At 51.4% G+C, this 27050-nt stretch overlaps 2 protein-coding genes across 4 annotated transcripts in view; one reads left to right on the top strand and one right to left on the bottom strand.

Moving 5' to 3' along the window:
- VAMP1 (vesicle associated membrane protein 1) overlaps nt 1-25319 on the bottom strand; it is a 78571-nt gene extending 53252 nt beyond the window's left edge. The window contains exons 1-6 of one of the 2 annotated variants that reach the window (XM_080811139.1): nt 25294-25306; nt 24903-25012; nt 21504-21630; nt 21137-21295; nt 20378-20429; nt 844-1427 (exon numbers count right to left, since the gene is read on the bottom strand). In XM_080811139.1, coding sequence (XP_080667265.1) covers nt 1405-1427; nt 20378-20429; nt 21137-21295; nt 21504-21630; nt 24903-24904 — 363 coding nt within the window. In that variant the 5' untranslated portion in view covers nt 24905-25012; nt 25294-25306 and the 3' untranslated portion in view covers nt 844-1404. Of the gene's footprint in view, nt 1-843; nt 1428-20377; nt 20430-21136; nt 21296-21503; nt 21631-24902; nt 25013-25293 lie in introns of those variants that run through there. The other variant, XM_080811138.1, reaches the window with a different exon arrangement.
- On the top strand, nt 3629-17087 carry TAPBPL (TAP binding protein like). Of its 2 annotated transcripts, XM_080811136.1 has the most exons (8): nt 3629-4003; nt 4148-4279; nt 10258-10476; nt 10623-10880; nt 13408-13746; nt 14357-14659; nt 15839-15922; nt 16099-17081. In XM_080811136.1, the coding sequence occupies exons 1-8, from the start codon at nt 3868-3870 to the stop codon at nt 16140-16142; spliced, it is 1515 nt and encodes a 504-aa protein (XP_080667262.1). In that variant the 5' UTR covers nt 3629-3867; the 3' UTR covers nt 16143-17081. The 2 variants fall into 2 exon arrangements, with proteins under 2 accessions (XP_080667262.1, XP_080667263.1); XM_080811137.1 differs by lacking the exons at nt 3629-4003; nt 4148-4279 and adding an exon at nt 8924-9515 and having other exon boundaries at nt 16099-17087.
- Nucleotides 25320-27050: the final 1731 nt, after the last annotated feature.

Here is a 27050-nt window from a genome sequence, read left to right as displayed (position 1 = left end):
TAGGAGTAGAGGTAGGGGAAGTGTCACCAAAGAAAGTGGGAGTGGAAGGGGTGCCTGGCTGGCTCAGTTGGTTAAGTGCCTGGTTCAGCTCAGGTCCTGATCCCGGGGTCCTGGGATGGAGCCCCCATGGGTTCCGTGCTCACCGGGGAGTCTGCTGCTCCCTCTTGCTCTGCCTGCCGCTCCCCCAGCTTATGCTCTCTCTCTCTCTGTCGAATGAATACGTAAAATCTTAAAAAAAAAAAAATGTAGGAGTGAAGGATGAAGGAATGGAGTGGAGGGACAAAGAAGGCTAGGGTTTGGTTGATACGGATCAGGAATAGTGATTTCTGACATCTATGTAATGTAACAGAACTTCCTTTTAAGAAAAAAATCTTGGAGAAAGCTTTGTTCCACTGAGTATTTTGACTGGTTATAGATTTATAAAGGGCCAAGACATGGGGCGCCTGGGTGGCTCAGTTGTTAAACATCTGCCTTCGCCTCAGGTCCTGATCCCAGGGTCCTGGGCTGGAGCCCCACATCAGGCTCCCTGCTCCACAGGAAGCCTGCTTCTCCCTCTCCCACTCCCCCTGCTTGTGTTCCCTCTCTCGCTGTGTCTCTCTCTGTCAAATAAATGAATTAAGTCTTTAAAAATAAATAAATTAAATAAAAGGCCAAGACTGATTTGGGGATTAAGAGCTGAAGACAGATGAACTATGCTGCCGCCTGACAGAACGCATCTGAAAGGTAGTCTGTATGGGGTGGGGGATGGTGTCAGCAAAATGGCTAGTGCCTTTACTGCCTTGTAAGGTAGCCGGACTACTGATAAATCTCTGGAGTGGGAAGGATCATTGAGAACAAGCACATCCAAAATGCAATTTTAATTTGTATCCCTATGATACATAAACCTTCAGCAAAAGTTTCGCCACACCAAACAGTCTTTTATTTACAGTTGCTTTGGAGGAAAATTCCAGAAAGTTCTGTGTCCCAAATTTGGAACCTGTGGCAGGGCAGAGGTAAGGGAGGTAAGCCAGGAGCACAGAGGCAGGAACAGAACTTTAGCGAAGTGGGAACGAGGGGTGACCACAACAGCAGACCCACTGGAATTGGGGCCAGGTGACAGTTCTGCCTCTTCCTCGCTCTGTCCAGGACCTACCCTGCCTGGAAGGCGAGGAGTGTCTCACCTTGATAACAAGGAGCAGGGTGGCCCCGGATGGCCTCCTGGCTATGGTCATTGCTCCAGACAGAGGGATTATTCAGGCCCTCAAAAGTAATGAAAATCATCAAGAGAAGGGCTTCTGTGGACCTATCTCTGGAGATGCAAGTGGAGGAGGGAGCTGTTGAGAAGATATGTCTCTGTGCTGGCAGGTGTGGAGAGAAGCTGCACTCCAGGAGAGAATGTGGTGGTGGAAGATTCCCAGAGAGAGATCAGCAGGTTGCACTCGCAGGGCCTGTAGACAAGAGGAAGGAACTACCCTGGGAGCCAGTCCAGGACAGGCCAAGACTCACCAGAAATTGATGCAAACACAGAAGGCAGAAGATGAGGTCATTCCATTTGCCCAGAGGAAAGTGAGGTCCAGAAAGCTGGCTCTCCTCCTCCTGGCCAGGGTACTCCAGGAGAGCCAGGAAGACCCTGCTCCTGTCCTTTCCCCCACAGAGAGGAGATGATGGGCCGTAGCACAGACCACTGAAGCCTCCCTTGCATGGGTGAGCAGCTCACGGCAGGTCAAAGTTGTCAGTCCTCTCAGGGTCCTCCAGTTCCCCCTCCCGCAACGTTCTCTCTAAAGGTCCCATCTCCTCATTGTTCCTGCATTGTGTCATCCATCCCCACACCCCACCTCACCGTGCCTGCCCAGGGTTCAAGATTCACAGAGGAGGTGTCCCTGGGTGGCTCAGTCAGTTAAACATCCAATCCTAAGGTGTTGGGTTTTTTTTTTTTTTAAGATTTTATTTATTCATTTGACAGAGAGAGATCACAAGTAGGCAGAGAGGTAGGCAGAGAGAGTAGGATGCAGGCTCCCCACTAAGCAGAGCCCGATACGCAGCTCGATCCCAGGACCCTGGGATCATGACCCGAGCCAAAGGCAGAGGCTTAACCCACTGAGCCATCCAGGCGCCCTCAATCCTAAGGTTTTGGCTCAGGTCATGATCTCATGGGTGGTGGGATAGAGCCCCTCATGGGGAGTCTGCTTGAAGATTCTCTCCCTCTGCCTCTCTCCCCCACAATCTCTCTCTCTCTCTATCTCAAATAAATAAATAAATCTTAAAAAAAAAAAAGATTCATAGTGAAAGTAGTGACCATCATCTGGGGATGGGGCTGGACCATTCGTGACAGCACAATCCTCAGATGCCAAGCTTATCGCTCTGAGGTGGGAATTCAGGCGTGCTGTCGGATAGTGAGAAGGATGGTTGTGTAGAAGTAATTCTTCAGCTCACACTCATATGTGGCTTCCCATGGGTGAGGACCCTCTTAAAGAGAAGAGGGGGCTGGGGAAAGACAAGAGGATGGAAAATATGAAGAGAAAGGAAACCAGAGTGAAAGAGAAAACAGAGCTAACAGGTGAGGTCACAGGAGTGTGACATTTTATGAGCACTCTGGAAACAACAGCAGAGCCCCTGAATGAAGAGTGGCCTGGCGTTCCCAGGACTCAGAGAGAGAAAAGTCCAGCAAGTTCTAATGTCCCCACATCAGCTTTCCCAGGAGAACAGCGGAAACAGGGAAGAGATGACCCAGGGAATCTAATCCCAAGCGCCAAGGCTGGGGGGTAGGATGAAGATGATAGTGAGGTGACAAGGGCAGGCTAGATGGACAGGAGTGACACCCATGCCACAGGCTGGCAGGAGGATGAAAAGAGGTCACAGATGATCTCTTAGCAGAGTTCAACAGAGAGGAGAGCACAGGTTTAAGTCCCTTGTTGACAACTCTGAACAATTCTGTAGCAAAGTCTTTTGGCCATAAAACCAGACCTCAGTGATGCAAGGGTTAATTACGGTCCTCATTCACCCCACTTAGCTTAAATATTCAATTCTTTTTTTAAAAAAAGATTTTATTTACTTACTTGAGCGAGAAGAGAGAACATGAGCTGTGGGGAGGGGCACTGGCAGAGGGAGAGGGAGAAGCACACTCCCCGCTGAGCAGAGAGCCCAATGCAGGGCTCAAGCCCAGGACCCTGAGATCAAGACCTGAGCTGAAGGCAGATGCTTAACCAACCGAGCCACCCAGGTGCCCCAGTATTCAATTCTTTTGCTGCAGAAATGTGCCTGATTGAGTGCTACTCTGGCCTCATGAGGATGTCTGGCGAGGTTAGTTACTCCCCAAAATCTGAAAAATTCTGAATTCTAAAACTTACCTGACCCCAACAGTTTCAACTAAAAGTCTGTGGACCTATACTCGATTCAGGTTCCCCCTCCCTCTCTAAACTGTTATTAGCTTGTAAGCTGTGAACAGGGGTGGGCATCTTTGTGTCTGAGCTCGTGAACAGGAGAGGTGGTAACCAAGCATCCAACATTCTGTAAAAGAGGCACGGGCGGGTTCCAATCTCAGCGGCCGGGAGATGCGGGCGTCTTGGGGGGGGATGGAGGTCTCTGAAGAGCAGCAGGTCTTCTGACAGCACTTGCCCTTTAATACTCCCCCTGGTACCCAGCACCCAGCACACGGAAAAGGGGGAGGGGGTGGAAGTCACGGCTCTGCGGAAAAAAACCAGCCACAACAGAGCTGCAGCTGCCATCAAAGGTCGGCTTGCCACCCGAAGCCAGCAGCTTGAAGAGGGCCTGCAGCTGCTGCCCAGGAGGTACTAAGAGTAGGGCCCCAGCACCCCACTGGAGGGGCCAGCTCCACGGAGGCCAGGCATCAGCAACTGGAACGCAGAAAGGGCTCCCTGGGCAAGAGCCATGGCCCGGGCACCTCCCTGCTGGCTGTGGATTCTAGGGACCCTGGCGGGGCTCTCAGCGACCCCAGCCCCCAAGCCCTGTCCCGAGAAGCACTACCTGGTCCAGGGAGAGCTTTGCTGCCAGAAGTGCAAGCCAGGTGAGAGAGGAGGGCTTGCTGGGAGCTTGGGGGGAAGGGCAGCAGAGAGTGCATCTGAGCTCAAAGAGAGGAATCCTGTACCAGCCTTGACAAGGGCAGAGAAGTGGCCTTCCTTGGGCCTTGACCCTGGACCTCTGCTTGCAGGGACTTTCCTCGTGAAGGACTGTGACAAGCATGGTGAGTCTGCTCAGTGTGACCCGTGCATCCAGGGGGCCTCCTTCTCACCAGACCACCATTCCCGGCGCCACTGTGAGAGCTGTCGGCATTGTAACTCTGGTGAGATGGGCAAGCCTCTGGGGGCCAAGGTGGCAGAGGCGGGTGTGGGGAAGCAAGGAGGAGGGGGCCAGAGCTTGTCACTTTGAGGCTACTGCAAGGGGAGCCAATGTGGGAAAGTGGGGGGCCCTGAGCAGGACACATACTGGTGTGGGGAGAACTCTGGTGTTACAAGGAAGGGGTAAGCAGAATGTGGGGGGCTGCCGAGAATGGGTGTACCACTCAGATCACAAGAAAAAGGAGTAAGTGAGGAAAAGGAAGCAGTAGTGGCCCTAGGTTTCTAGATTTCAGATGAGTGACCCCCCCATGGATGAACTGGCTTGGTCTAGAAGCATGCATTTGTTTGGAACTTGGAGAACATCTTTCTTAGGATTTAACAATACCAGCCAGGGGGGAACATCCTTCTTCTTCTTCTTCTTCTTCTTCTTCTTTTTTTTTTTTTTTTTGGGGGGGGCATAAAAGCCAATTTAGGAAAAGGAATATGTATGCGGCCCATGTTTTTCTTGTTTGTTTGTAATTTTATCTTTTTTAAATGAAGAAGTGTAATGTCTGCAGCTGTGTTATGAATTCTTATTATTCCTCCAGCTTAGCTAAAATTTCAGAAACCATATGCCAGCTGGGATAGAGGCATAGACTTTAAAGTGGCCCCTTTGAACAAACATTCCCCTTCAGGACCCTTCTGAGGGCTCTGGAACTGAACCACTACCCTGCTTGCCTATAAAATATGCTTGGGCTCAGTAGGCCTTTTAGACTGTCTTCAAAAATGAAAAGGTTTTGCCATTGCAAATTGGTCAAAAAACAATATCTTACATACATAAGTATTCCTCAGTCCACTTGACTTAAAAATCTGTTACTGGATGCTTTTCTCTTCTTGGCAGCAACCCCAGCAGGGTTGGAATATTCTAGTCAGAGTCTCCCCACTCACCGTAGGCCCCACCAGGAGGCCTTTTCCCAATACTGAGCCAGTCCCCCGCTCCCGTTGCTGGGCTCCAGACCAGACAATCCATGATCCTTCTCTGTAAGACTCAGCCTGTAGGCCTCCATAGCACCCACGCAGCTACTGGCTGCAGGACGCCAGGGGGAAGGAAGGTGGCCAGGGGGAGGCTGAATAAGTGTGGCCCCTCTGGACCTCAGTGTTCCCCTGGGTAAAATGGAGAAGTGCCGGACATCAGTCTGGAATTGGGGGCACAGGTTATATGTGGTGAAGAGAACTCCTAGGTCTCTGGATACTCATCTCTGAAAACGATGGCACTCCCATGCAGAGCCAAGTCCAGCCCTCTCTCTCTCTCTTTTTTTTTTTTTTTTAAAGATTTTATTTATTTATTTGACAGACAGAGATCACAAGTGGGCAGAGAGTCAGGCAGAGAGAGAGAGAGAGAGAGGGAAGCAGGCTCCCCGCTGAGCAGAGAGCCCGATGTGGGGCTCGATCCCAGGACCCAGGGATCATGACCTGAGCCGAATGCAGAGGCTTTAACCCACTGAGCCACCCAGGCACCCCCAGTCCAGCCCTCTCTTTAACCCTTCTTCCCCTCAGGCAGATACCCTCCTGACCACTGCCTTTGGCGTCTGAGGTGATCTTCCTCACCTTTGCCTACCTCTTCTCCTCTCCCCAGTCCCTGTCACCTCCCCCATCACTGTTCTCCTCCCGTGGACCCTTGTCCAGGCTGGCTCACAATTCCTGGTAAGCCACAAAGAAACGAAATTCTGGTAGCAGCTACTAGTCAGAATTCCAAAAGAAACAGAATAAGGATGGGAAGAAGGAATCTGTGTCCCTCTCCCTTTCCTGGCAAAAGGCATCTGCTAAAGGAATTGTTAGAGCACTGGTCATTGTCTTTGGCATCCTCCAAGCCTTCCTTTCTGCACCCCGCTTGCCCCGTCAGGGCTCTTCTCCCTGGGTCCCCACAAGTGCACTGTCCCAGGGCCCCACCACGCTGGGCTCAAGCCTGCCCACATCCAGGTGCTAGTGCCTTCCCCAGAATCACTCTCCTCTTTTTAACCCTAACCACCTGTGAGCACAAACCCACCCAGTGCCCCTCACATCCTTCTCCCCTAGTAGAATTTTTTGGCAGTCACTCTGCACCTGACCTCTACACCTGAATAAAATTTACACAGTAAAGCCAAAGTATGTTACTAATCAAGTAACTCTCTAGTAAAGTTTAAAAACCCATCAGGGACCATAGCAGCACTATTCCTGATTGCTTAAAAACTGGAAAATACCCAAATGCCCGTTAACAGAATAGACACATGAATCACAGTATATTCATACAGTGAAATGCTATACCGATGAGAACGAGCGGTCCACAGTTACAATATGGATGAATTTCACAAGGGATTGAGGAAGAGGGTCAGACACAAGTGAGTACACATGCATGACTAGACAAATACAGTACAAAAATAAGCAAAGTGACTCGCGGCGTTAGGAAGTCAGGCTGGTGGCTATCTGTGGGTGGGAGGAGGTAGTGACTAGAAAGGGACACTGCTGCTCTTGTCCGTGGCTCCCATCTGAAGCCATTCTCAAGCTTTACGCTTGTGACCTGTGTACGTCTTTGTCCGTCTCTTGTACTTCAATGAGAAGTTATCAAAGTGCCAGGGAATAGGAGAGAAAATCCTGCAAGCTGTTTCCACTTTTTACAGTTGGCATTTTCTGAACCATAAGTAAAGGAAAAAAACCCAAGTGTTTCCCTTTAATGACACTAGTAATAAAGGCAGAGGTCCTGGGTGACAGGGAGGGAGGGGCAGCCTTTGTGTGGTTGGGGCAGGAGTCCCTGCAGCTGGGCCTGGGATGGGAGCTCAGGACAGAACTCAGCAAGCACGCCTGGCAGGTCTCCGAGGCCTGAGCTTCTCGCATTCCTCTTCTGTCCCCAGGTCTTCTCATTCGAAACTGCACCCTCACCACAAATGCACAGTGTGCCTGCCCCAAGGGCTGGCAGTGCAGGGACAAGGAGTGTACAGAGTGTGACCCTCCTTCAAACCCTTTGCTGACACTGCCTCAACCGTCTTGGGCCCCAGACCCATACCCACAACCCACCCACTTACCTTACGCCAAAAGTAAGTCCCGGCCATTGCTTTGTCCAGCCATGCAGATAAGGGTTGCGCCCCAAACATCACCCTTCCCACATCAGCTGCCTGGCCAGCTGGTCAGCCTTCCCATCTCCCTGGGCCTCTTAGGGCAGCTGTAAGGCCTTGGACCTGCCTTCAGCCCAGGCTTGTGCCCTGGGAGGTTCCCTGCTGCTGCTCACCCTGCCTCTTTCTCCAGGGATGCAGGAGCCCAGGACAGTTCCGCAGGTGCAGACTCTGGCTGACTTCAGGTGGCTGCCTGCCCCAGCCCTCTCAACCCATTGGCCAGAATGGGGAGTCTTCTCCCCATTCTCTACCCCCAGGGAGACTGCATACAGGAAAGGGAAGCCAGCCAGAAAGCTCCTAGGAGTAGGGGGAAGAAGGGGAAGAAGCGGAGTTCTAGGGATTAGGAAAGAACTTAGTCCAATGGTAGCAGTGGGGGAGGGGGTGAGAGAGAGACAGAGGAGGGGTGACAGGTGGTCTGGGCTGAGGGGAGTCTAGGCTGAGGCCCTCTCCAAAAACCCTTGCGTGGTCCTTGCCTATCACAGCCCAAAGGCCCCTGTGCAGCTCAGATTGCATCCGCGTCTTTGTCATTCTCTCTGGGATGTTTCTTGCTTTCACCGTGATGGGACCCCTGTTCTTCCATCAACAAAGAAAATGCAGACTAAGTAAGAGACAAAATACTGGTCTCCAGTCCTGTCCCTGCACCCTACCCTACCACCCCAGCCCCGCTGTCCATGCCTCGAACCTCACAGAAGGCTTGCTCAATGCATCTTTACCAATCCTGGCTCCCCCCTCCTCCTCTTTTCTCTCAGCTAGCAACCCCCTGACAGCCCTCCCCGAGCCTGAACCTCCTTGGCTTATCTCCACTCCTTTCACCACGTCCCACCCCCAATGCCCCCCAAGGTTCATCCCATTCTCTTCCCGCAGACAAAGAAGAAAGTCCAGCGGTGCCGGCAGAGCCTTGCCGGTACAGCTGCCCCAGGGAGGAAGAGGGCGGCGCCATCCCCATTCAGGAAGATTACCGAAAACCAGAACCTGCTTCCTACTTCTGAGCTTGCGCACAGAGAAGGCTGGGTGGTCGGGTCATCACTACAATAAATTTTCCGCCTCCATCCCACCCCAGCGGCCATCCACGGGGTGGAGCGGATCGAGACCTGGCACACATACACACCCACACCCCGACCCCCACCTCTGCCCCCAAGCCAGGGTTTCAGTACCATCCTGTTGTCATCAGGACTCTTTCCTGTGCACAGACTTGAGAAAGTGCCTTTTGGAGGCTGGCACCGGCAAGGACGCATGGGGGTGAGATGGAGGGTGGGACATGGGCCCCACCCCCACCCCAGTGTGTCCTGGCCCAGCCACCTTCACCCCTGCACTGCACTGAAAGGGTGGGGCCTTAGGTGGAGAACACACTTTCCCCTAGAACCACCACGTGCTGTATCACCGACCTAAAAATTTGGCAAAATAAAGTGACAGCCAAGCACACACCGAAGCTCTCCCTGCCTGCGCGCTCAATCTCTCTCTCAATCTCTCTCTCTCTCTCTCTCTGAAATTCCAATCTCACGATACAGGCCACACCCAGCCTCCTCTCCCAGATCGGGGACCTGAGGGAGGAGCTCTCTCCAGGGCAAACTAGTGTTGGGGCCCCGCCCAAGTCGGGGAGTGGGGATCGCGAGTGGGTGTGGCACCCACAGAAAATGAAGAAAGTTCCCCCAGTAGCCCCTCAGCCTCGCCCCCCCCCTTTTTTCAGCTCCACTTTCTTGGTTGGGGAGCCAAAAGCGTGCATGCAGTCAAGTCAGATCTTGAGATAACGCGAGGATTTGGCGGGGTGCCATGGCGGGGGAGAAAAAGGAGAACAAGGAACAGGACTTTGGCAGGAGCACCTGGTGGTTTCACTCTCAAGCAAAGGCAGCCACGGTGACAGTCGAAGTGAAAGCGAAAGAGAAGTAGGCCAAGGACTGAAGAGAAAGCAACAGGCTGGCAAGGGTGGTTTGGAGAGGCCCCTCTTCTCCGACAACGGGGCGGTGCCAGCGGGAAGCCGTGCAGAGGAGCGGTGGGGGACTGGGGGACTGGGGTACGAGGGGGGCGGAGGGGGGCGGGAGCGCTGCCCCCATGGGCACGGAGGAGGGATGGTGCCTGCTGCTGTGCTTGGCTCTGTCCGGGGTGGCGGCAGACCCAGGTGAGTGGGGAGCGCTGGCTGGGGGTGGGGGGGATGGGGAGCAGCACCAGGGAGCCGCCACCGCGGTGTGATTCCAGAAGAGGAAAGGGTTGGGGGGAGGGGCCCGGGATGACCTCCTAAGCCCAACAGGAAAAAGGCCAGCAAAGTAAGATACCAAAGGTGTTGGGGAGAGGGTAGAAGACTGTGGGAAAAGCCAAATGAAGAGAAGAGGGGCCTCCTGGGTGGACGTGGTGGGGGCCTACCGCAGAGGGCACTGTCTGGGAGCAGACCCTGAAGGGGAAGGGTTCCCCGGCTAGGAAATCCGCGCGGGAGGTTTGGGGAGGAGAAGGCCACCTTCCGGTAATGGCAGAAAGCACAGCAGACCCAGTGGGCCGGCTGGGAAATTGAGAAGATGGTTGCCACACAAGTGTCCTGTCTCCTCTCCCGGTGGCAACTTTGCTCATTTATTTGCTTTAGCTGAGAATTCCCATGACTGAAGAGAGTATTTGGTGCCAGCTGTAGTAATAAACTCTTCCAAGTAAGGCAAATCCAGGATTTTAAATAAGTCCTACCAAGTATATACCTGGAGTGGCAGGTGCTTCCCAGAAAGGCTGGTGTGGGGTGACAAAAGAGGGACACAGAGACAGCTAGGACCCTGGAAGACTTTTACTCCTTCCTTGATGACTCCACAGCTGAGGTGGGTGACCTGAGCACAGAAGCAACTCTCTGGGAAGAGGGTGCTCACCCTGTCTTTAACCTGCAGCGGAAAGGCAGTTGCGGGCAGTGGATGTGGTCCTAGACTGCTTCCTGGTGGAGGAAGGTAGGCAGCTTGGAGGTTTTGCCAGCAGTAGAAACATGGTGAAGACCTTGCTCGTGCTGAGGCAGGTACCAGTGCCAGATGACGGCTCCCTAGAAGGCCTCACCGACTTCCAAGGGGGCACGCTGGCCAAAGACAACCCACCTGTTACCTTCGAGGCCTCAGGTAAGAGCCCTGTACACTGTGTCCCGATCTTTCTGGGCTCCCTCTGCTGAGACAGCCTGGTGCCTGAGTACACCCACTGTGCTGGCTTCCCATGGGCCAGGTGTCCTCCAACCAACCAGACCTCTATGCTGCCCTTCTCCCCGCAGTGAACTTGGTACAGATTCCCCAGGCCGAGGCCTTGCTCCATGCTGACTGCAACGGGAAGGAGGTGACTTGTGAGATGTCCCACTACTTTCTCCAGGCCACTGAGAAGGCAGCTTGGTTCATCACCAACGTGCAGGTATCTGGAGGGGGACCTAGTGTCTCCATGGTGATGAAGACTCCCAGGGATGCGGAGAATGGGGCTGTCTTGCACCCCACACTGAACCTGCCCTTGAGCCCCCAGGGGATGATACAAACTGCAGGTGAGAAATTTTAAAGTAGCAGTAAGAAAGTTTTTGGGTGGTGTTGTTGTTTTTTTTCAAGTTGTCAGTCATTGGGGAATAGAGGGAGAAGGAACAAGCCCACCTCCATCTACATCAGTCATCTCAAGGTGTCCCCTAGCCTCAGTCCTTTCTCCTAAAGGCCCAAATAATTGGATTGGGATCATTTTCACCTCCCTAATCTGAGGAAATGACATGTGATGCTCCATTCACATATGCTGTCCCTAGAGGTCTTTTTTTTTTTTTTTAAGATTTTATTTGTTTATTTGACAGAGGGAGAGATCACAAGTAGGCAGAGAGGCAGGCAGAGAGAGAGAGGGAAGCAGGCTCCCTGCTAAGCAGAGAGCCCAATGTGGGGCTTGATCCCAGGACCCCAAGATCATGACCTGAGCTGAAGGAAGAGGTTTAACCCACTGGGCTACCCAGGCACCCCTGTCCCTAGCAGTCTTATTAAGCCGAATACCAGTTGTATCCCAGCGAAAGCCAGCCTGATCTGGTGCTTCAAGATGATTAAAGCAACGACAGGGATGCAAATTCATTCATTATCTCTTATCAGTAAAACCTGGTCCTTGCCCTCTCCCACCCAGCACATCCCAGCAGATACAGCAAATTGAGAGCGTAACAATAGATTTCTCTAGAGTTCACCAAATCCAGTATTTGGCCTTGAAAAAGACCCGACCAAGTCTAGAGATTAGGGGGCTACCCTCTATCCTTAGAAAGCCCCAGAACACTTGAAGTTTTCTGTGGTGCAACCTAAATTTATCCTGCCACATCAGAAAAGAGAGGTTCTCATGTCTGTCCAGTGTCAACCATAGTCCTGGCACAGCTAGGTATCGCCCCTTTTATCTTGGGATATTTCAAACCTACAAAAAAGGTGAAAGAATAATGGGGAGTAAATTGGGTAATGAATACCCAATTATTAATATTTTGCCACATTCTCTCTTTTTATAAATGAGAGGATACCCCCCAAACTAAGTAAGTTGCCCATATCTCAACACTTTGCCCCAAAAGTTTCCATGCAGAGCATGTATTCCTTTAGAACACAAACTTTATAACCAAAGACAAGGATATTCTCCTTCATAATCACAAAACCATCACCCCAGCAGCAAACCAAGGTGGGGAGCAGTGTACAGTGGTGCAGGCAATCCAGGGGCACAGTGTGCAAAGAGTTCAACAGCATATTCTCACCATTACGCCATCACCATATTGTCAATCTTGAACACTATCAGTGATAAAATACTCCCCCCCTTGCCAGGGCAGTCTGTTCCCATCACCCCCACCACTGCTTGGTACGCCACTGAGCATCAGACCTAAGAAATTGTAAAACTGATATAGTAGTCCTGTCAGTACAGAGTCCAAATTCAAACTTCTCCAGCTGCCCCAATAATGTTCTGTATAGCTTTCTGGTTTGATTTTGGGTTCATTTGTTTTTTTTTTTTTTTTTTAAAGGCCAGGATTCAAACAAGGATCGTGCATTGTGTTTAGTTGTCCTGTACCTTTAGCTTCCTTTCTTCTTTTTTTTTTTTTTAAGATTGTGTTTATACACCTGACAGAGCGAACGAACACAAGCAAGGGGAGCAGGAGAGGGAGGAAGAAGGCTCCCTGATCAGCAGGGAGCCCAACATGGGGCCTGATCCCAGGACCCCGAGATCATGACCAGAGCCAAAGGCAGACGCTCAACCAGCCAAGCCACCCAGGTGCCCTAAGCTCTTAGCTTCCTTAAGTCCAGAACATTCTTCTCCCAGCACTGATATTTGGAGAGTCCAGGCCCACTGTCTCAAAGAGCATCCAACCATTTGGAACTGTCTGATTATTCCTCATTAGATTCAGGTTCAGCATGCTTGGCACAAATACTACCACTGTGTGCTTTTTAAATCTCTTACTCCTGGGGCATCTGGGTGGCTCAGTGAGTTAAAGCCTCTTGCCTTCGGCTCAGGTCATGATCTCAGGGTCCTGGGATTGAGCCCCACATTGGGCTCTCTGCTCAGTGGGGAGCCTGCTTCCTCTTCTCTCTCTGCCTGCTTCTCTGCCTACTTGTGATCTCTGTCTGTCAAATAAATAAATAAAATCTTTTAATAAATAAATAAATAAATCTCTTACTCCCATGTTGTCTTCACAGCAGCCTTGCCTTAAGCAGATGACCTTGGCAACCCTCAGTGACTTGCCCAAGGTCACAGAGCTAGTAAGTGGAAGGAGCAGGGTTCCAAAGCTTTTTCTGCTATTCCAGTGGCCTGACCTGAAGGTCAATGGTAACCCCTAATTTTGGCTATGGACTTGTCTGGTGAGAAGTCCATAGCTTTTGTCAGATTGTCTGGGGGTAAGTGACTCCAAAATAGTTAGGTTTACCATGTGTGCCAGGCTGCCTTTCCAGAGCACCATTTCTCTGTGGTTCCAACTAGTGGGAAATGAGCTCAGCTGGCCTCATTGTCCAGAGGAGGGGGCAGGGGCTAGAAATCGAGTGGGCTGAGGAGGAAGCAGCCCACAATCACCCTTCTTTTTCTCACTGCAGTGGAGCTCCAAGTGACAACACAGACCCCATCCCTGAACATCTTGCTGGGGTCCTCAGCCTCCCTGCCCTGTGGCTTCTCCATGGCACCGGGCTTGGACCTGACCCGTGTGGAGTGGCGGCTGCGCCATAAGGGCAACGGCGAGCTGGTGTACAGCTGGACCAGGGGGCAGCGGCAGGCCAAGCGGGAGGGCACTGCGCTGCAGCCTGAGCAGCTGCTTGTGGCGGGGGATGCCTCCCTCGCCCTGCCTAGCCTCACCCTAAAGGACGAGGGGACCTACATTTGTCAGATCACCACCTCTCTGTACCAAGCTCAACAAATCATCCAGGTCCATGTCCAAGGTGAGGCCATACTTGGGTCTCCAGGGAGAGTGGAAGGGATACGCCTATGGGAGCGTTTTCCAGGACTGAATCCAACACAAGGGCAAGTCCGCAAGAGGCACACGGTCACATTGCCACGACCTAATTGCCATCACCATCCTAGAGACACAGACCATTCCCCGTCAGACTCCAGGAGAATTCCACCAGGCAGTTTCCCAGCCCTGGATCCCATCGCCCTGTCCTGGCTGGCTGTCTCCCAAGTACCCCAGTCCTTGGGACCATATCCTGAGAAGGAGCAGCAGCAAACCGAGCAAGGGCCATGGGCGCCGTCTGACTGGCAGGAGTACTTCATCACTGATGTCCTTGAAAATCAGCGGCCTATAGTGATGGGAAGAAGCCAGCCTTTACTTGGTTTTACTACTGTTTTTCAATTGCCTATGAAAGACGTGCTCCCTTCTGGCCTGCACCCAGGGTGAACTCCTTACACCCACCTTGGGCCCTCCACTGGGGGTTAATTCCTTCATCTTCCACAACCTACTTTCACTCCCAGCAGGAAGAGAAAGGAAGTTGTAGGAGATTAAGCCATCAGGTTGGGGCCCTCTGGCATCTTCTTCCTCATTCTTTCTTCCAGCTTCACCCAAAGTACGACTCAGCTTGGAAAACAAAACTCTGCCAGCCACCCTCATCTGCAGCATCACTGGCTATTATCCTCTGGACATGACTGTGACGTGGAGCCGAGAGGAGCCAGGCGGAGCCGCAGTGCCAGTCTCTGGCGCCTCCTTCTCCAGCCTCCGGCAAAGCGCAGTGGGCACCTACAGCATTTCCTCCTTCCTGACCGTAGAACCTGGCCCTGCAGGCACCACTTACACCTGCCAGGTCACCCACAGCTCCCTGGAGCAGCCCCTGGGGGCCAGCACCCAGATCCTCCCACAAGGTACTAGGACTGCCCTCCTTTCCCTACCTCCATACTTGGGCTCATGGCTCTCCTGCCCCCAGCTCAGTCTCTGGCCTTGTTCTGCTTCCCACAGCACTTTGTTCAACCTCTGCCTCTTGGTTCCCGAAGTGGCAGCCCCCCATCCTAGCTGCACGCACATCCCAAGGCTCCACCAAACCCCGGGTTCCAGGGCCCCAGGCAGTGTACTGAGTGCTGGAGACCAAGGGTTTCTGCCCTCAAGGAGCTTAGTCAGTTTGGAGGGACTGACGCCACTGACGCCAGCCAAGGGAGCTAGCTCAGGGGGGAAGAAAACAGCCAAGACGTAAAGAACGGCACATGTGAAGGCCAGATTATAAACTGGAGAACTTGGGGAACTGCAGAGCTAGAGCCAAGGGTATGTGGGAAAAGGGAGAAGTGGCCCTGGAGCTTGAAAGTAATTACATCTATTGAGCATTTACATGACTCAAGCACTGTACTAAGCAGTTAGCTATATGATCACATATAGTTAGCTATATGATCACATGATCACATATGATCATGACTCCCATTTTACTGATGAGCAAACTAGCTCTTACAGATGTCAGGGAATTTGCCCAAGGTCACCTACCTAGTAAATGGTCGAAGAAAATATGAAAAATGGGCACTGACTGCCCTACAGCCTTAAACCCTCTACGCTATTAGAGGGCAGATCACAATGGGCCTTCAGGCTGCAATTTCATCCTAAAGTCACAGAATGTCATTGAGAGGTTTTCAACAAGAAATGCAAACATCCAGGAGCATTGGGCATTATTTGGTGGCTCGCCAGACTGCAAGCGTCCCCAGAACTGGGGTTTTGTCTCAGCTTACTTCGTTTCCCAGCTAGTCGCAAAATTTCAGTTTGCCTGTCAACAACTTATCTAACCTAAATCTCTCTAAATGTCCCAAGGTGGGAAGGGGTAGGAAAACACATGGACATCCCACAACCTTCAACAAATATGAATACTACAGTGTGCCCACTTCCTAGGTGAAAGCAGAACACTTGCCATGAGCTCCTTAACCGGGGATGGGGGCGCACGCGCAGACATGCTCTCTCTCTCCTCTCCCTTTCTCTCCCTGCTTTGTCCCTCTTGCTGGGGCAGGTGCGGGCTCAAAAATTATTCCAACCTACTCATTCCTGCCCGTGCTGTTCTCAACCTACAGAGCAGAAAACAGCCTTTGGAGTCCTTTTGGCCAGCAGCCTCTTCTTTCTTGCACTGCTGTTCCTGGGGCTTCAGAGACGGCAAGGTAAGCCCTGCCCTGCCCCTCCTTACCTGTAGATCAGCCGGCTCCAGCCACCTCCCCACCCAGCCCAGGGATGAAGCCCAAGTGTCCTGAGTTCCAGCCAGTCCCCATACCACAGCCCCTGGCTTTTGGGGTTACCTCAACTGAAAACATCCTCCTTCCTTCTTGTTTTCTCCTAGCTACCTCACCAAGATCTGCCAAGACTCTGAGGCCCTCTGGGTAACCACCCTCCTGCCTCAGAGCAAAAGGGAATAGTAGTCACATTGTCCCAGTAGGACTGCAGCCATGTCTCAGAGCTCAAAAAGGCCCCAAGAAAGGCATGAAGAAGGCACAGATCTTGGGGACCCTGGCTCTGTGTGGGTCTCTGCCTTCCTTCCTTGTGTCCCTGGGCTGAACACCAAAGGAGAAAACATGAAGAGGTGAGAGGGTGGTAGAGAGCAGAATGTCTGGGTAGGAGGTTAAAAAATGAGCCTATGGGGGCACCTGGGTGGCTCAGTGTGTTAAAGCCTCTGCCTTCGGCTCAGGTCATGATCTCAGGGTCCTGGGATCGAGCCCCACATCGGGCTCTCTGCTTGGCAGGGAGCCTATTTCCCTTCCTCTCTCTCTGCCTGCCTCTCTGCCTCCTTGTGATCTCTGTCTGTAAAAAATAAATTAAAAAAAAAAAAAGAGCCTATGGTAGAAAAGAAAAAGGGAAAACACTAAGAAAGGAATAAGTGGGCAAGTCATGATCTCATGGTTCATGAGATGGAGACCTGCATGGGGCTCCACGCTCAGTGGGGGGTCTGCTTGAAGATTCTCTCCCTCTGCCCCTCCCCCCGACTCATGCTCTCATTCCCTCTCTAAAATAAATCTTTTTTTAAAAAAAGGAGTGAGGGGCACCTGGGTGGTTCAGTGGGTTAAAGCCTCTGCCTTCAGCTCAGGTCATGATCTCAGGGATCAAGTCCCGCATCGGGCTCTCTGCTCGGCAGGGAGCCTGCTTTCCCCTCTCTCTCTGCCTGCCTCTCTGCCTGCCTGTGATCTCTGTCAAATAAATAATAAACTCTTTAAAAAATAAAAAAATAAAAAAAGGAGTGGGTGAGGGAGGCAGTGGGACAAAGGGGCGTGGCGGTTGGGACATAACACACAAGCATTTGAACTCTGTCCAAATAAAAGCCCCTTTTGTCCTCAGAAACAAAACTTTTCCACTTTCCTGTCTTTCCCCACACCAGACCCAACTGAGCCCTGTCCCCAAGCCTTGCCACGCCCACTGGCAGAGTGGCCCTGGGGCACCATCTCAGGTTGCTCTGTTTGGAACCCTGAGCCACAATTAAGGTTGTGCGCTTTTGGACAGCGCCTCCCTCCCTCAACTGCCAGGGAGAGATTTCTCCTTCCATCCAACTCTAAGATGTGTCTGGTGAGGACAGCAGAACTCAGCAGAAGAAAACTGGACATGAGGCTGCTGGGGAACAGGGTGTGTTCGCAGAGGCCTCATGTGGGCGCCCCCTCGGACAGGCCGGGCAGCACGAGGACATAGGAAGGAGGCAGAAGGGAGGTGTCAGAGAAAACTTGCAGTGGTTTCTGATGTGATGTGTGAGATGCCCACTCGACTTCCTGTCACCACTTCCTCTCGCTAGCACCTGAAGGGTTGGGCCGCGCCAGGTACAGACGCAGAGCGGAGACCACTTCCTCTGCCAACACATGGATCTTTTATCTCAAGAGTGCCACACGGCACCTGTAAGCCAGCCTTCTGGCCTCACACAACAACACACCGTAAAGGAAAAGAACCCCTCCCCCACCCCTCCTCAGTTACTCCAACCCAAACAACAACCAAGTCAGTTTAGTGGTAGGAATTTATATATATATATATATATATTTTTTTTTTTTTTGCCTTTGTTCAGAATACATGAAGTTGGTAAATATGCCACATGCCTTGAGTGGAAGTACAACGGTTATTATTGTATACAAGTATGAGGTTGGGGGTAGGAAAAAAGACAGAAGTGATGACAGACACACAGTGGAAACCCCACATCGCCTCATGGCAAACCAAGGAAGAAGGGGATGTGGGAAGCTCGGCTTCATTTGACTGCAAAGTCCCGGGGTTTTGTTGCATATTTGCTCATGCACATGGGTGGTGGGAGGGACAGGGGACAGCAAAGACACAGAAGAGGGTACAGGGCGGGGTGAGAAAGAAAGTAGAAGGCCAAACATCCCCAAAGAACAAAGCCAACTGCATCTGGTGAGCCTCAGAGGGACAGAAACCCAGGAAAGAATTCCTGTGACAGGGCTGGGTGGGCCAAGAGGGCGAATTTGCTCCAGGCTCGGGACACATCGAGGACAGTGGCAGTTCTTCTCCAGCGGTGACCCCCTGCATTAGGCAAGGAGGAGCCCAGAGGAGAGTGGAGACCTTCGAGGGGGGCCGTTGGGAGGGTACACTGACTGCTTTCTTCCAGCTCTTCGGTCCTGCCCTGGGGCAGGACGAAGGGAATGTGGGAAACAGGGGCAAAGGGAGAGGAAGGATGGTTTTGTGCAATGAAATGCTGCTGCATGGAAAGGAAGCACCCAGACCTGGCCTGGCTGGGCCTGGCCCGGCCTCAGCCTCTTCCTGCTTATGGGCTGGAGGACGGGAGGAATAAGGGGTCATGGGTGTTCCCCCTTGCTGCTCCCAGCCTCCCTCCTTCCCTCACACCTGGGTCTGTTCCACTCCACAAGCTATCCTGAAGCCCAGCTGTGGCCTCCCACCCTTAGGTTCCACTGTCTCCCCCCACAAACCATGCAGACAGGAAAGGAAAGGAGGCAAAGTGGAGTTCAGAAGGGTACAGGTGGTTCAGAAGGGGAACATGGCACAGGAAGAACAGACAGGTGGCTCTAGATAAGAGGGCCCATAATGGCACAGCAGTGCACATGCGCACCTGTCCACAGACGGTCCCGCCTCCCACCCAAGACCGGTCGGGGGTATACTGGACTTCTCAGAATACTCAGAATCTGCCAGCTTCAGGAAGGACCTCCTGCCTCATCCTTGTCTTTGGTAAGTACACGGGAAGGGTGTAGAGGAAAGCAGTCCCAGAGAGCCCAAGGATCCTCATTTCTAACACCTCACGCTTTATCAAGGGGAAGGGAGGAGTGGGACCCTCCCCAACGAGCCGGCAACAAGTGTCTTCCTCCAAGCTTGTTATTTTCAGATTAGGCTCTTGACTCGTTGTCTCTCTATAATTAATACTTGTTCTCTCCAACAATTAAAACTAACTCAGAATCCCCAGCTTTGGCTCTATGAAATTATTTGGTGCTCTCATAAACGATACAGAATCCTGTAGAAAACGTGGACAAGAGACAGCCCCTTGTAGTTATGAGCTTAGAGCGCTGCTTCTAGGATGGGAATGAAGCTGGTCCTTTTGCAATGAAGATGCCTTCTGTAGGTCTCCAGAAAACAAAGCAAAAGGCTGTATGATATCTGATGACAGAAAGTCTTGGACAGATCAGAAATAACTGCAAAAACAGATTTGACTTTCCAAAAGGGTACTACCCCAGAACCACGTTGGACTTCGGGCCCAGCCCAGGCTCCTTTTCAGGTCTGGCCTAAGAGAAGAGCCCTTAGTGATCGGGGCAGTCCTGAGTGAGCTGCCCTTCTTCCTGCTGTTCCCAGCCCCCTCCCGCCAGTGACCTGGCCTTTCCTGGTGACACCAGGGACACCAACACCCTTCTCTTTCCCCAATCTTGACACCTTGTTGGGCACGTCACCTTGGCTACACCCCTTCCTCTTCTCTTGGCCTCCAATTCTTTTTGGCTTTGGGGGAACTTGAGAGCACATAAGAAGGGGGTAGGGAGGTGCCAGCTGTGGCTCTTCAGGGAGTTACTTTGAGACAGTGCCACGAGCAGCATTTCTAGTGTTGAGGGACACAGTGCAAATGAGAGCAACAGAAAAGGAGGAATGGGCGATGGAGAAGCCAGGACAGGGTGGAGGAAGGTAGATGGGGACGTTCGTCGAGAGAGCAAACAGAGGGAGAGGGATGTGAGTTTGGATGGCAATGGAGAACAGGGAAGGGGTGGCACATTCTCAAGTAAAAAAGTAGACTGGACACAGGAATCAGGAAGTCCCAGATGGAAAAGAGAAAGAAACAGGAGAAAACAAGAGGGCAAATTACATCAAGTTACTAGACATTCAGGCCTTTTAGTCGCAGATGTCCCATCCCCGTGGTCTCCCTCTGACCCAAGCCAGTGACAAACAGCACAGCCCCACTTCCTCAGAATAGGAAGGACCATCTTCCCACGAGATCTTGCAGAGGGAAGGCTTGTCCATCAAGGAAGTCCCTTGTCTTTACCCTTCCTCCCTCCCGAACCAGGTGACGATCCCACAGTAGCGATCTCCATACCTCAGTGAGAGCAGCCCCACGCCCCAGGCAGGCAGGCAGGCAGGCAGGGCTGGGAGAAGACTCCAGGACCTTCCCACCTCTTCACCCCACCAGCAATCTCAGCGATACTTACTTACAATAACTACCACGATGATGGCACAGATAGCTCCCAGCATGATCATCATCTGAGGAAACATTGACCAAAAAACGGGTCCTTGGATTTGGGGAAGAGGAAAGAGGATGTTCCCACTAGAGATGTGGGCAAAGAACTTCCTCCATCCTGGGGACGGTGGAAGAAACTACTCATCCCCCAGGAAATAGGCGGGTCTCTCGGGAAGGGCCCAACCCTCCAGTTCCCCATGAGACAACCACCCCTGCACCACAGCTGAGGCTTCCCAGAAACATCCGAGCGTCTATGGCCCGCTCCATCTCACTTGGTTCCTTTTGCCTGAGGCTTTGAAGGGAATGCCATGGAGGTGCAGACACCGGATCTTTAGTCAGTTGGTTCATTTTCCATTGTGAAGTATTCAGCTCATTCCTAAAAGCTACAGGTATTTAAATATAGACCTATCCTAGCCATCGCATTAATGTTGGCTGTGTGTGGGGAAGGAGGAGGCGAGATTTTCCCAGGGGTCTTTGAGGGGAAAGCAGCCCAACTGACCACTTCCAACTCCTAAGGGTATGGCTGGCACCCAGTTAGTGGTTCTGAGCGCTCTAGCATACCCTGGTGGCCAATTCTGGGTACTGCATCTCAAGGAGGCTTTGGGATTTCCTCCCCACAAACTTCCTCAGCACCAGCCACCGGAGGTGAGGAAGGTAGAACCTGAGCATTTTCTTTGCTTCCAGGAGTTGAGGCCCAGGAAGAGAAGGCAGAGAGGACAAGAAAACTCACCTTGCAGTTTTTCCACCAATACTTCCTCTTTAACTTGGCAGCGCTGCTCTCAAACTGTGATGCTCCCACTTGCAAGGCGTCCGCTCGGTCATCCAGCTGTGACAGTATCTCATCTCTCTTCAGGACCTTGTCCACATTCACACGCATGATGTCCACCACCTGAGGGGGGTGCAGAAACAAAGCTAGTAAGTTTCCCTGCTAGAGACGGGTGAAAAACAACAGAATCTCAAGTCTGGTCCTATGTAACTCAGCGATGAATTGCTTCCCAGAGCTTTCAGGCACCCCTTTATTTAAAAAAAAAAAAAAAAAAAAGAGGTTCTAAACTTCCATCATCTGGAAACTCTCAGAGAAAAAGCTCTCCACTTACTTCCTCCACTTGTGCCTGGGTTTGCTGTAGTCGTCTGTTACTGGTCGTATTAGGAGGAGGGCCAGGGGGGCCCCCTCCTGGGGCAGTCCCTTCTGCCCCTTCAGTGGGAGGCTGAGCTGGAGCAGACCTGTGGAGAGAAGCGGACCAAGTACACAAAGTAACTGAGACAAGAAAGGAATCACGTGCATTCTGGCCCCGTATCACAAATGCTATGGTGATGAGGCTCCATGCAACCAGAATGGATTCTAACTTCTTGGCAACACCAAGGAGGGAGAGGCAGCATAGAGGAAGAAGCAAAAGATGAAAGATTCTGTAACAACACTTGGGGTGGGGGGTTCGGGGACATTCAGGGTGGCATCAGGAGATCTTCTTTGGGGCTATCCTTTGACCTAAATTCAAACATCCTCTGGCACAATGGCTACAGGGACAAAGGTGCCAGCCTTGGACTAAATGGCACTTCCCTGACTGTCAGAAAGAAGCCTTTAGGGCCCCTGGGTGGCTGAGTCATTGTCTTCCTTCGGCTCAGGTCATGATCCCAGGGTCTTAGGATTGAGTCCCGCATCAGGCTCCCTGCTCAGCAGGAAGCCCGCTTCTCCCTCTTTGACTTCCCCTGCCTGTGTTCCCTCTCTCACTGCGTCTCTGTCAAAAAAGAATATAAAATCTTAAAAAATTAAAAAAAAAAAAGTAGTCTTTCACATGAAGTCAAACTGGAAATTTCCTATCCAGGTTAAGAGAAATTCATACAAAAGACTAACACTTACAGACTGAACAGCTCTTTTATGCAAAGCCTAAAGAACACAAGCAAGCTGGACAGACTCCGCTTAGGGGAAACCAGCTATTAGTTGTTTCACATAATGATTAGTGTATCGGGGCAGCTGTAAAGTAAGGACAACTTGGAGAATCACCAAAGGCAAGGCTTCTGTAGGTAGATTTAAGTCAGGACAATTCACTTGCTTTGTTTTTGGCAGAGAAGATGGGTGTTTCACTTAGATAAACCTGGGGTGCCAGGCAATTGTGTTAGTTATGAAACTGTTCCAAGAGCACAGACAGGAAGCAAGAATATAGGTAATGGTCTTTGACATACATGCATCATACAGCGTGTCCCTTCCTTTTCTAGATTTGTCATCAAGCCTCAGGAAGCTCCCCTAGTTCTTCATGTCCCAAAGAGAAATTTTGGTTTACACTACTACACACAGAGATTCTTTCTTTCCCTTAGCCTTAGAAGGAATGAATCTAGTGGAGGTCTTCAAGATAAAATCCTTTCCATGTCCCAACACATGGAGACTAAATTCACCTTCTGAAGAATTCCCAGAAATCTAACCTAAGGCATGAGATTTTTCTCTCCCAAGAAAGAATGCACCAACAGAGGGAGAGCTCTCAAACTTGATGGAGAATAGAAGTTACAGTAAGAACTCCTCATACGGGCTCAGAATCTCACAAAACATACCTCACAGGAGCAGTCCAAGAGTAAATGCATTAAGAATTAAATCATCACAAAAAGGAAATGCCTTAACTACTCACAACAGAACTGATACCCAGAAAATTCTTCCTTCCTAAGTGAATCTTTCTTTTTTTTTTTTTTTTTTTTTTTTGGACTAAAAAGATAGAGAATAACTCTTCAGAGAGGCTTTACTAGCAGCCTATACCCAACCCAACCCCATTAAAGAAATCACTTTCTCATCTCCCTCTAAAGCACAAAGAAAGAAAAAATATACAAAGTCATGGAAGGCACAAGACTCTTGTGTTACTACTGAGCTAAGCAATCTAGTTCTCTGAAAGGTGGAAAACTCAGTGAGTAGGTAGCAGCCAGTATTTGGTCTTGGAAGCAGTCCAGGATGGTGGCACAATGACAATTTTAAGGTCAGAGACCTCGTGATGCCTTGCTTGTCACCATGCTTTCCCCATTTCCTTCAGTTTGTCCCACATGTGTGCTGTTGGGAAGCAGTCTATCCCCCTCCTCCCCAGTGTGTGGGAGGAAAAAATGAAATTTCAGGGCTTGGCCAAAAGGCATAGAACATCACGTACAGTTAAAACCGCAGAAATCAGAACTGAGCTACTCTGAGAGGCCTGGGTAGCTCAGTGGGTAGAGCATCAGACTTTTAATCTGAGGGTCCAGGGTTCAAGTCCTGTTCAGGCGGTAATCAGTACTTCGGGGCACCTGGGTGGCTCAGTGGGTTAAAGCTTCTGCCTTCGACTCAGGTCATGGTCTCAGGGTCCTGGGATCGAGCCCCACATGGGGCTCTTTGCTGAGCAGAGAGCCTGCTTCCCCCTCTCTCTTTACCTGCCTCTCTGCCTACTTGTGATCTCTGTCTGTCAAATAAATAAATAAAATCTTAAAAAAAAAAAAACCCTGCAGAAATCAAATAGAGAAAAAGCGAAATGGTTATAAAGCATTTGAAGGGACCATTTCACTTACTATTTGTTGGGAGTTGGGAACACTCAGCAATAAAGCATCCAGGGGTAGTCATAACCCATATGTCACATAAGTAAATCTTTTCCCCTTTTTGTCACTAAGAGAAGCAACACAAATATATCTAAGACAAGCCAGGACTCCAGACAATAATAAGAAAGAAAAGCCTCTATTAAATATATGGTGATCCTGAGAGGGATATACTTCATTCGTCTTGCCACAGATCTCCCTCAGGATCTTGGGACGCCAGTTGTGTTGAAGATGGTCAGACACTAAACTGAATTGTTGGAGGAAGTCAGAGATCTTCAGTTCTATTTCTTTTCCAACTTGGCCTGGTCCGGATGACGGGAAAACACCTCCTATACAGGTGGCCTTGAGATGAATGGCTGCTTGGAATCACATGCCACTGCCCCCTAAGTCTTTCTGAGCCGCTCACCTGGGGTCAAAGAACTGTCGGATAAGTTTCTGGATCTTTGCTCACTGCTAAGAGGGGGTGGGCGAGTAGGGTAACACAGCACAGATGGGGCGAGGGGCATACATAAATCCGGAGATCGCCGGGCAACTCAAGTTACTAACTGGCGGGTGCACCCTTTACTGTTTCCAGAGGTCCTAAGTACAGATTCGATCAGACAACAAGAAAGGGTCTTGAACCCCCTCCCCGATGTCTCTCCATGCCCCACCTTCGCCCAGTCCCGGGCTTCACTGTTACCGAGACTGAACAGGGCGCCCCGCAAGTCAGAGGAGAGAGTGCCATGAAAGTGGGACCCCCGCGCCCCTACCCGCCCCCGTGGGGTGCTGGCTGCGGCTGCTGCAGGAATGGGGTGCTGCCCTTCCTCCCCAGGGGCGGCCAGGTCTGGGGGCGGCGCGCGGTGGTGGTTCCCCGCGTCGCAGCAGCTGCTGCAATGCGCCATTTTCCGTCCCGCAGAGTCCGGCCTGGGGGTGGGAGTTAACAAGGAGGTGTCGAGCCCCCCACACCAGGGGCAACTCACATTTCTGTGGCTGTTGAGGGATCCGTCTTGTCTCCTGAGGCTGCGGCCAGATACCTGGCCGGGGAAACGCTGCGGCTGAAGTCTACGGAGCCGCCAAGCTCCGCCTCCACCTAACAAACCAGAGCTCCAGCTGCGGTAGAACTTACCGCAGCTACCGCGCGGGTCCCACACTTTATTAGCGTCGGCCACGCCTCCCAGTAACATTGACAACCCCGCGGCCCAGTCAACGCGCAGGACAGGCGTCAGTCCAGAAGCCAAGCCCGACTACGGCCGAGCCCGCCCCGCCCCTGCCAGTTGGCCAATCCCAGCTCTCCTCTCACAGCCAGACTCCCGTTAGGAGCGGTAGCCGAGGGGATCGTTCACTGACCACTACGACTATAGTTTCGCTTACCAGTCTAAGGGCTGAGTGGAAACAGGCTCTCTGGAAGGGCGGTGCCAATAGTTTGATTTAGGGCCCTTGGGCCCCTGCCAGCCAATCGCTGAGCAGTTCCTAAAGCCCGGGCCCGCCCACGGCCCCTAGTTCCAGCCAATCACAGCCGCGGGCGGGCCCCAGCACAATGTCGCCCAGACCTGAGAGTGCTAGGTGAGAAGGCGGTGCCGCGGGGCGCGCAGACCCTACCTTCTCACCCCTCACAAACAGCTCTGAGGTGTGGAATCCATGGAGGCAGAGCCGCGGGCCGCGTCACCCAGTTCCCCGCGCGGAGACTTCATTCATCTTTTTCCTTCAGCATAGCCAGCAAGCTCCTCACGCGGTGTCTCCTAAAACGAATAACCCGTGCACGCCCGCTCCTCCTCTCCCTCCCACGCAGGTCTCCACATCTACTCCGTCGCCCAAACAACCTGGAAACCACCCTCAATTTCCTTACCCGTTCATCTGTACCCCCCTCTGATATTCACCGAGGTGAGTCGATTTTTCCTTCTTAGTTTTTCTAGGATTCGCTCCCCTCGTATCACGGTCCTGCTCTCACTTTATTATTTTTTTTAAACATTTTATTTATTTGTCTGGGAGAGAGAGAGAGAGAGCGCGCGCGAGCGCGCACGAGCAGGGGGAGCAGCAGGCAGAGGCGGAGAGAGAAGCATGCTCCCTGCCGAGCAAGGAGCCTGATGCGGGACTCGATCCCAGAATTCTGGGATCGTGACCTGAGCTGAAGGCAGCCGCTTAACCGACTGAGCCACCCAGGCGTCCCCCTGCTCTCACTTTAGACTATTACCCTTGCCTGGACCCCCTGAGTTGTAAAACTGAACCGTTATTGTAGCTCCCGCTAAGGATAAAAAAGGTGGCAAATGAACTGATGCCACGCTTTCTTCTAACTTTGATTTTTTATTTTACATTTATTGAAAATGTAGACTTATATAGATACAGATTTTTGTAGTAGCTCACTCTAGTGCGTACACAAAAAGGAAATTTAAAAAGAGTAACATGGTAGGGGCGCCTGGGTGGCTCAGTGGGTTAAAGCCGCTGCCTTCGGCTCAGGTCATGATCCCAGGCTCCTGGGATCGAGCCCCGCATCGGGCTCTCTGCTCAGCAGGGAGCCTGCTTCCTCCCTTCTCTCTCTGCCTGCCTCTCTGCCTACTTGTGATCTGTCTGTCAAATAAATAAATAAAATCTTTAAAAAAAAAAAAAAAAGTAACATGGTAACAGTATTCCCAAAACTTCACATTAGAGCCTCACGCCTATGACTCCTTTTTTTTTTTTTTTTTTATACTCAGTCTTAGATGTCCATGATTGTTCACACAATGTAGTCCTCTGTGCATGCCATCAAGGGCTTTGGCGATGTAGCATTTCTTAAGAGTGTTCCTCTTCTGTCTCTAGAATTTTCTTCCAAGCCTCAAGACACCCGTTTTGCATGTTTTGATTCTTCTGAGTAGGTGTGACAAATACAGTATGACTACTGTCTGGCTGATAGTTGTAATGAAACATCCCAATTTAGATGTTAAAGTATAAACAAAATGCCTCCTAGAATCAAGGAAATGTATCTTTCTGATTCTAATCTTGCCCTCCCTCATATACATCTTCTAAGAAACCACCAGGAAGATCTATCCAAATGTCACAATCCTTAAACTCTTAAAGCCCACCCAATCTCCCGTGAAGGGATGCCTAGGTGGCTCAGTGGGTTAAGCCTCTGCCTTTGGCTCAGGTCGTGATCT

The sequence above is a fragment of the Martes martes genome, assembly GCF_963455335.1.
Source record: "Martes martes genome assembly, chromosome: 8".
Lineage (NCBI taxonomy): Eukaryota > Metazoa > Chordata > Mammalia > Carnivora > Mustelidae > Martes > Martes martes.
This window is presented reverse-complemented; position numbering and strand designations above follow the sequence as displayed.

Coding starts and splice junctions, on each gene's coding strand:
- TAPBPL (XM_080811136.1), top strand. CDS start 3,868: ATGGCCCGGGCACCTCCCTGCTGGCTGTGGATTCTAGGGACCCTGGCG. Junction 4,004..4,147: donor CTGCCAGAAGTGCAAGCCAG/GTGAGAGAGGAG, acceptor CTCTGCTTGCAG/GGACTTTCCTCGTGAAGGAC. Junction 14,660..15,838: donor CACCCAGATCCTCCCACAAG/GTACTAGGACTG, acceptor CTCAACCTACAG/AGCAGAAAACAGCCTTTGGA.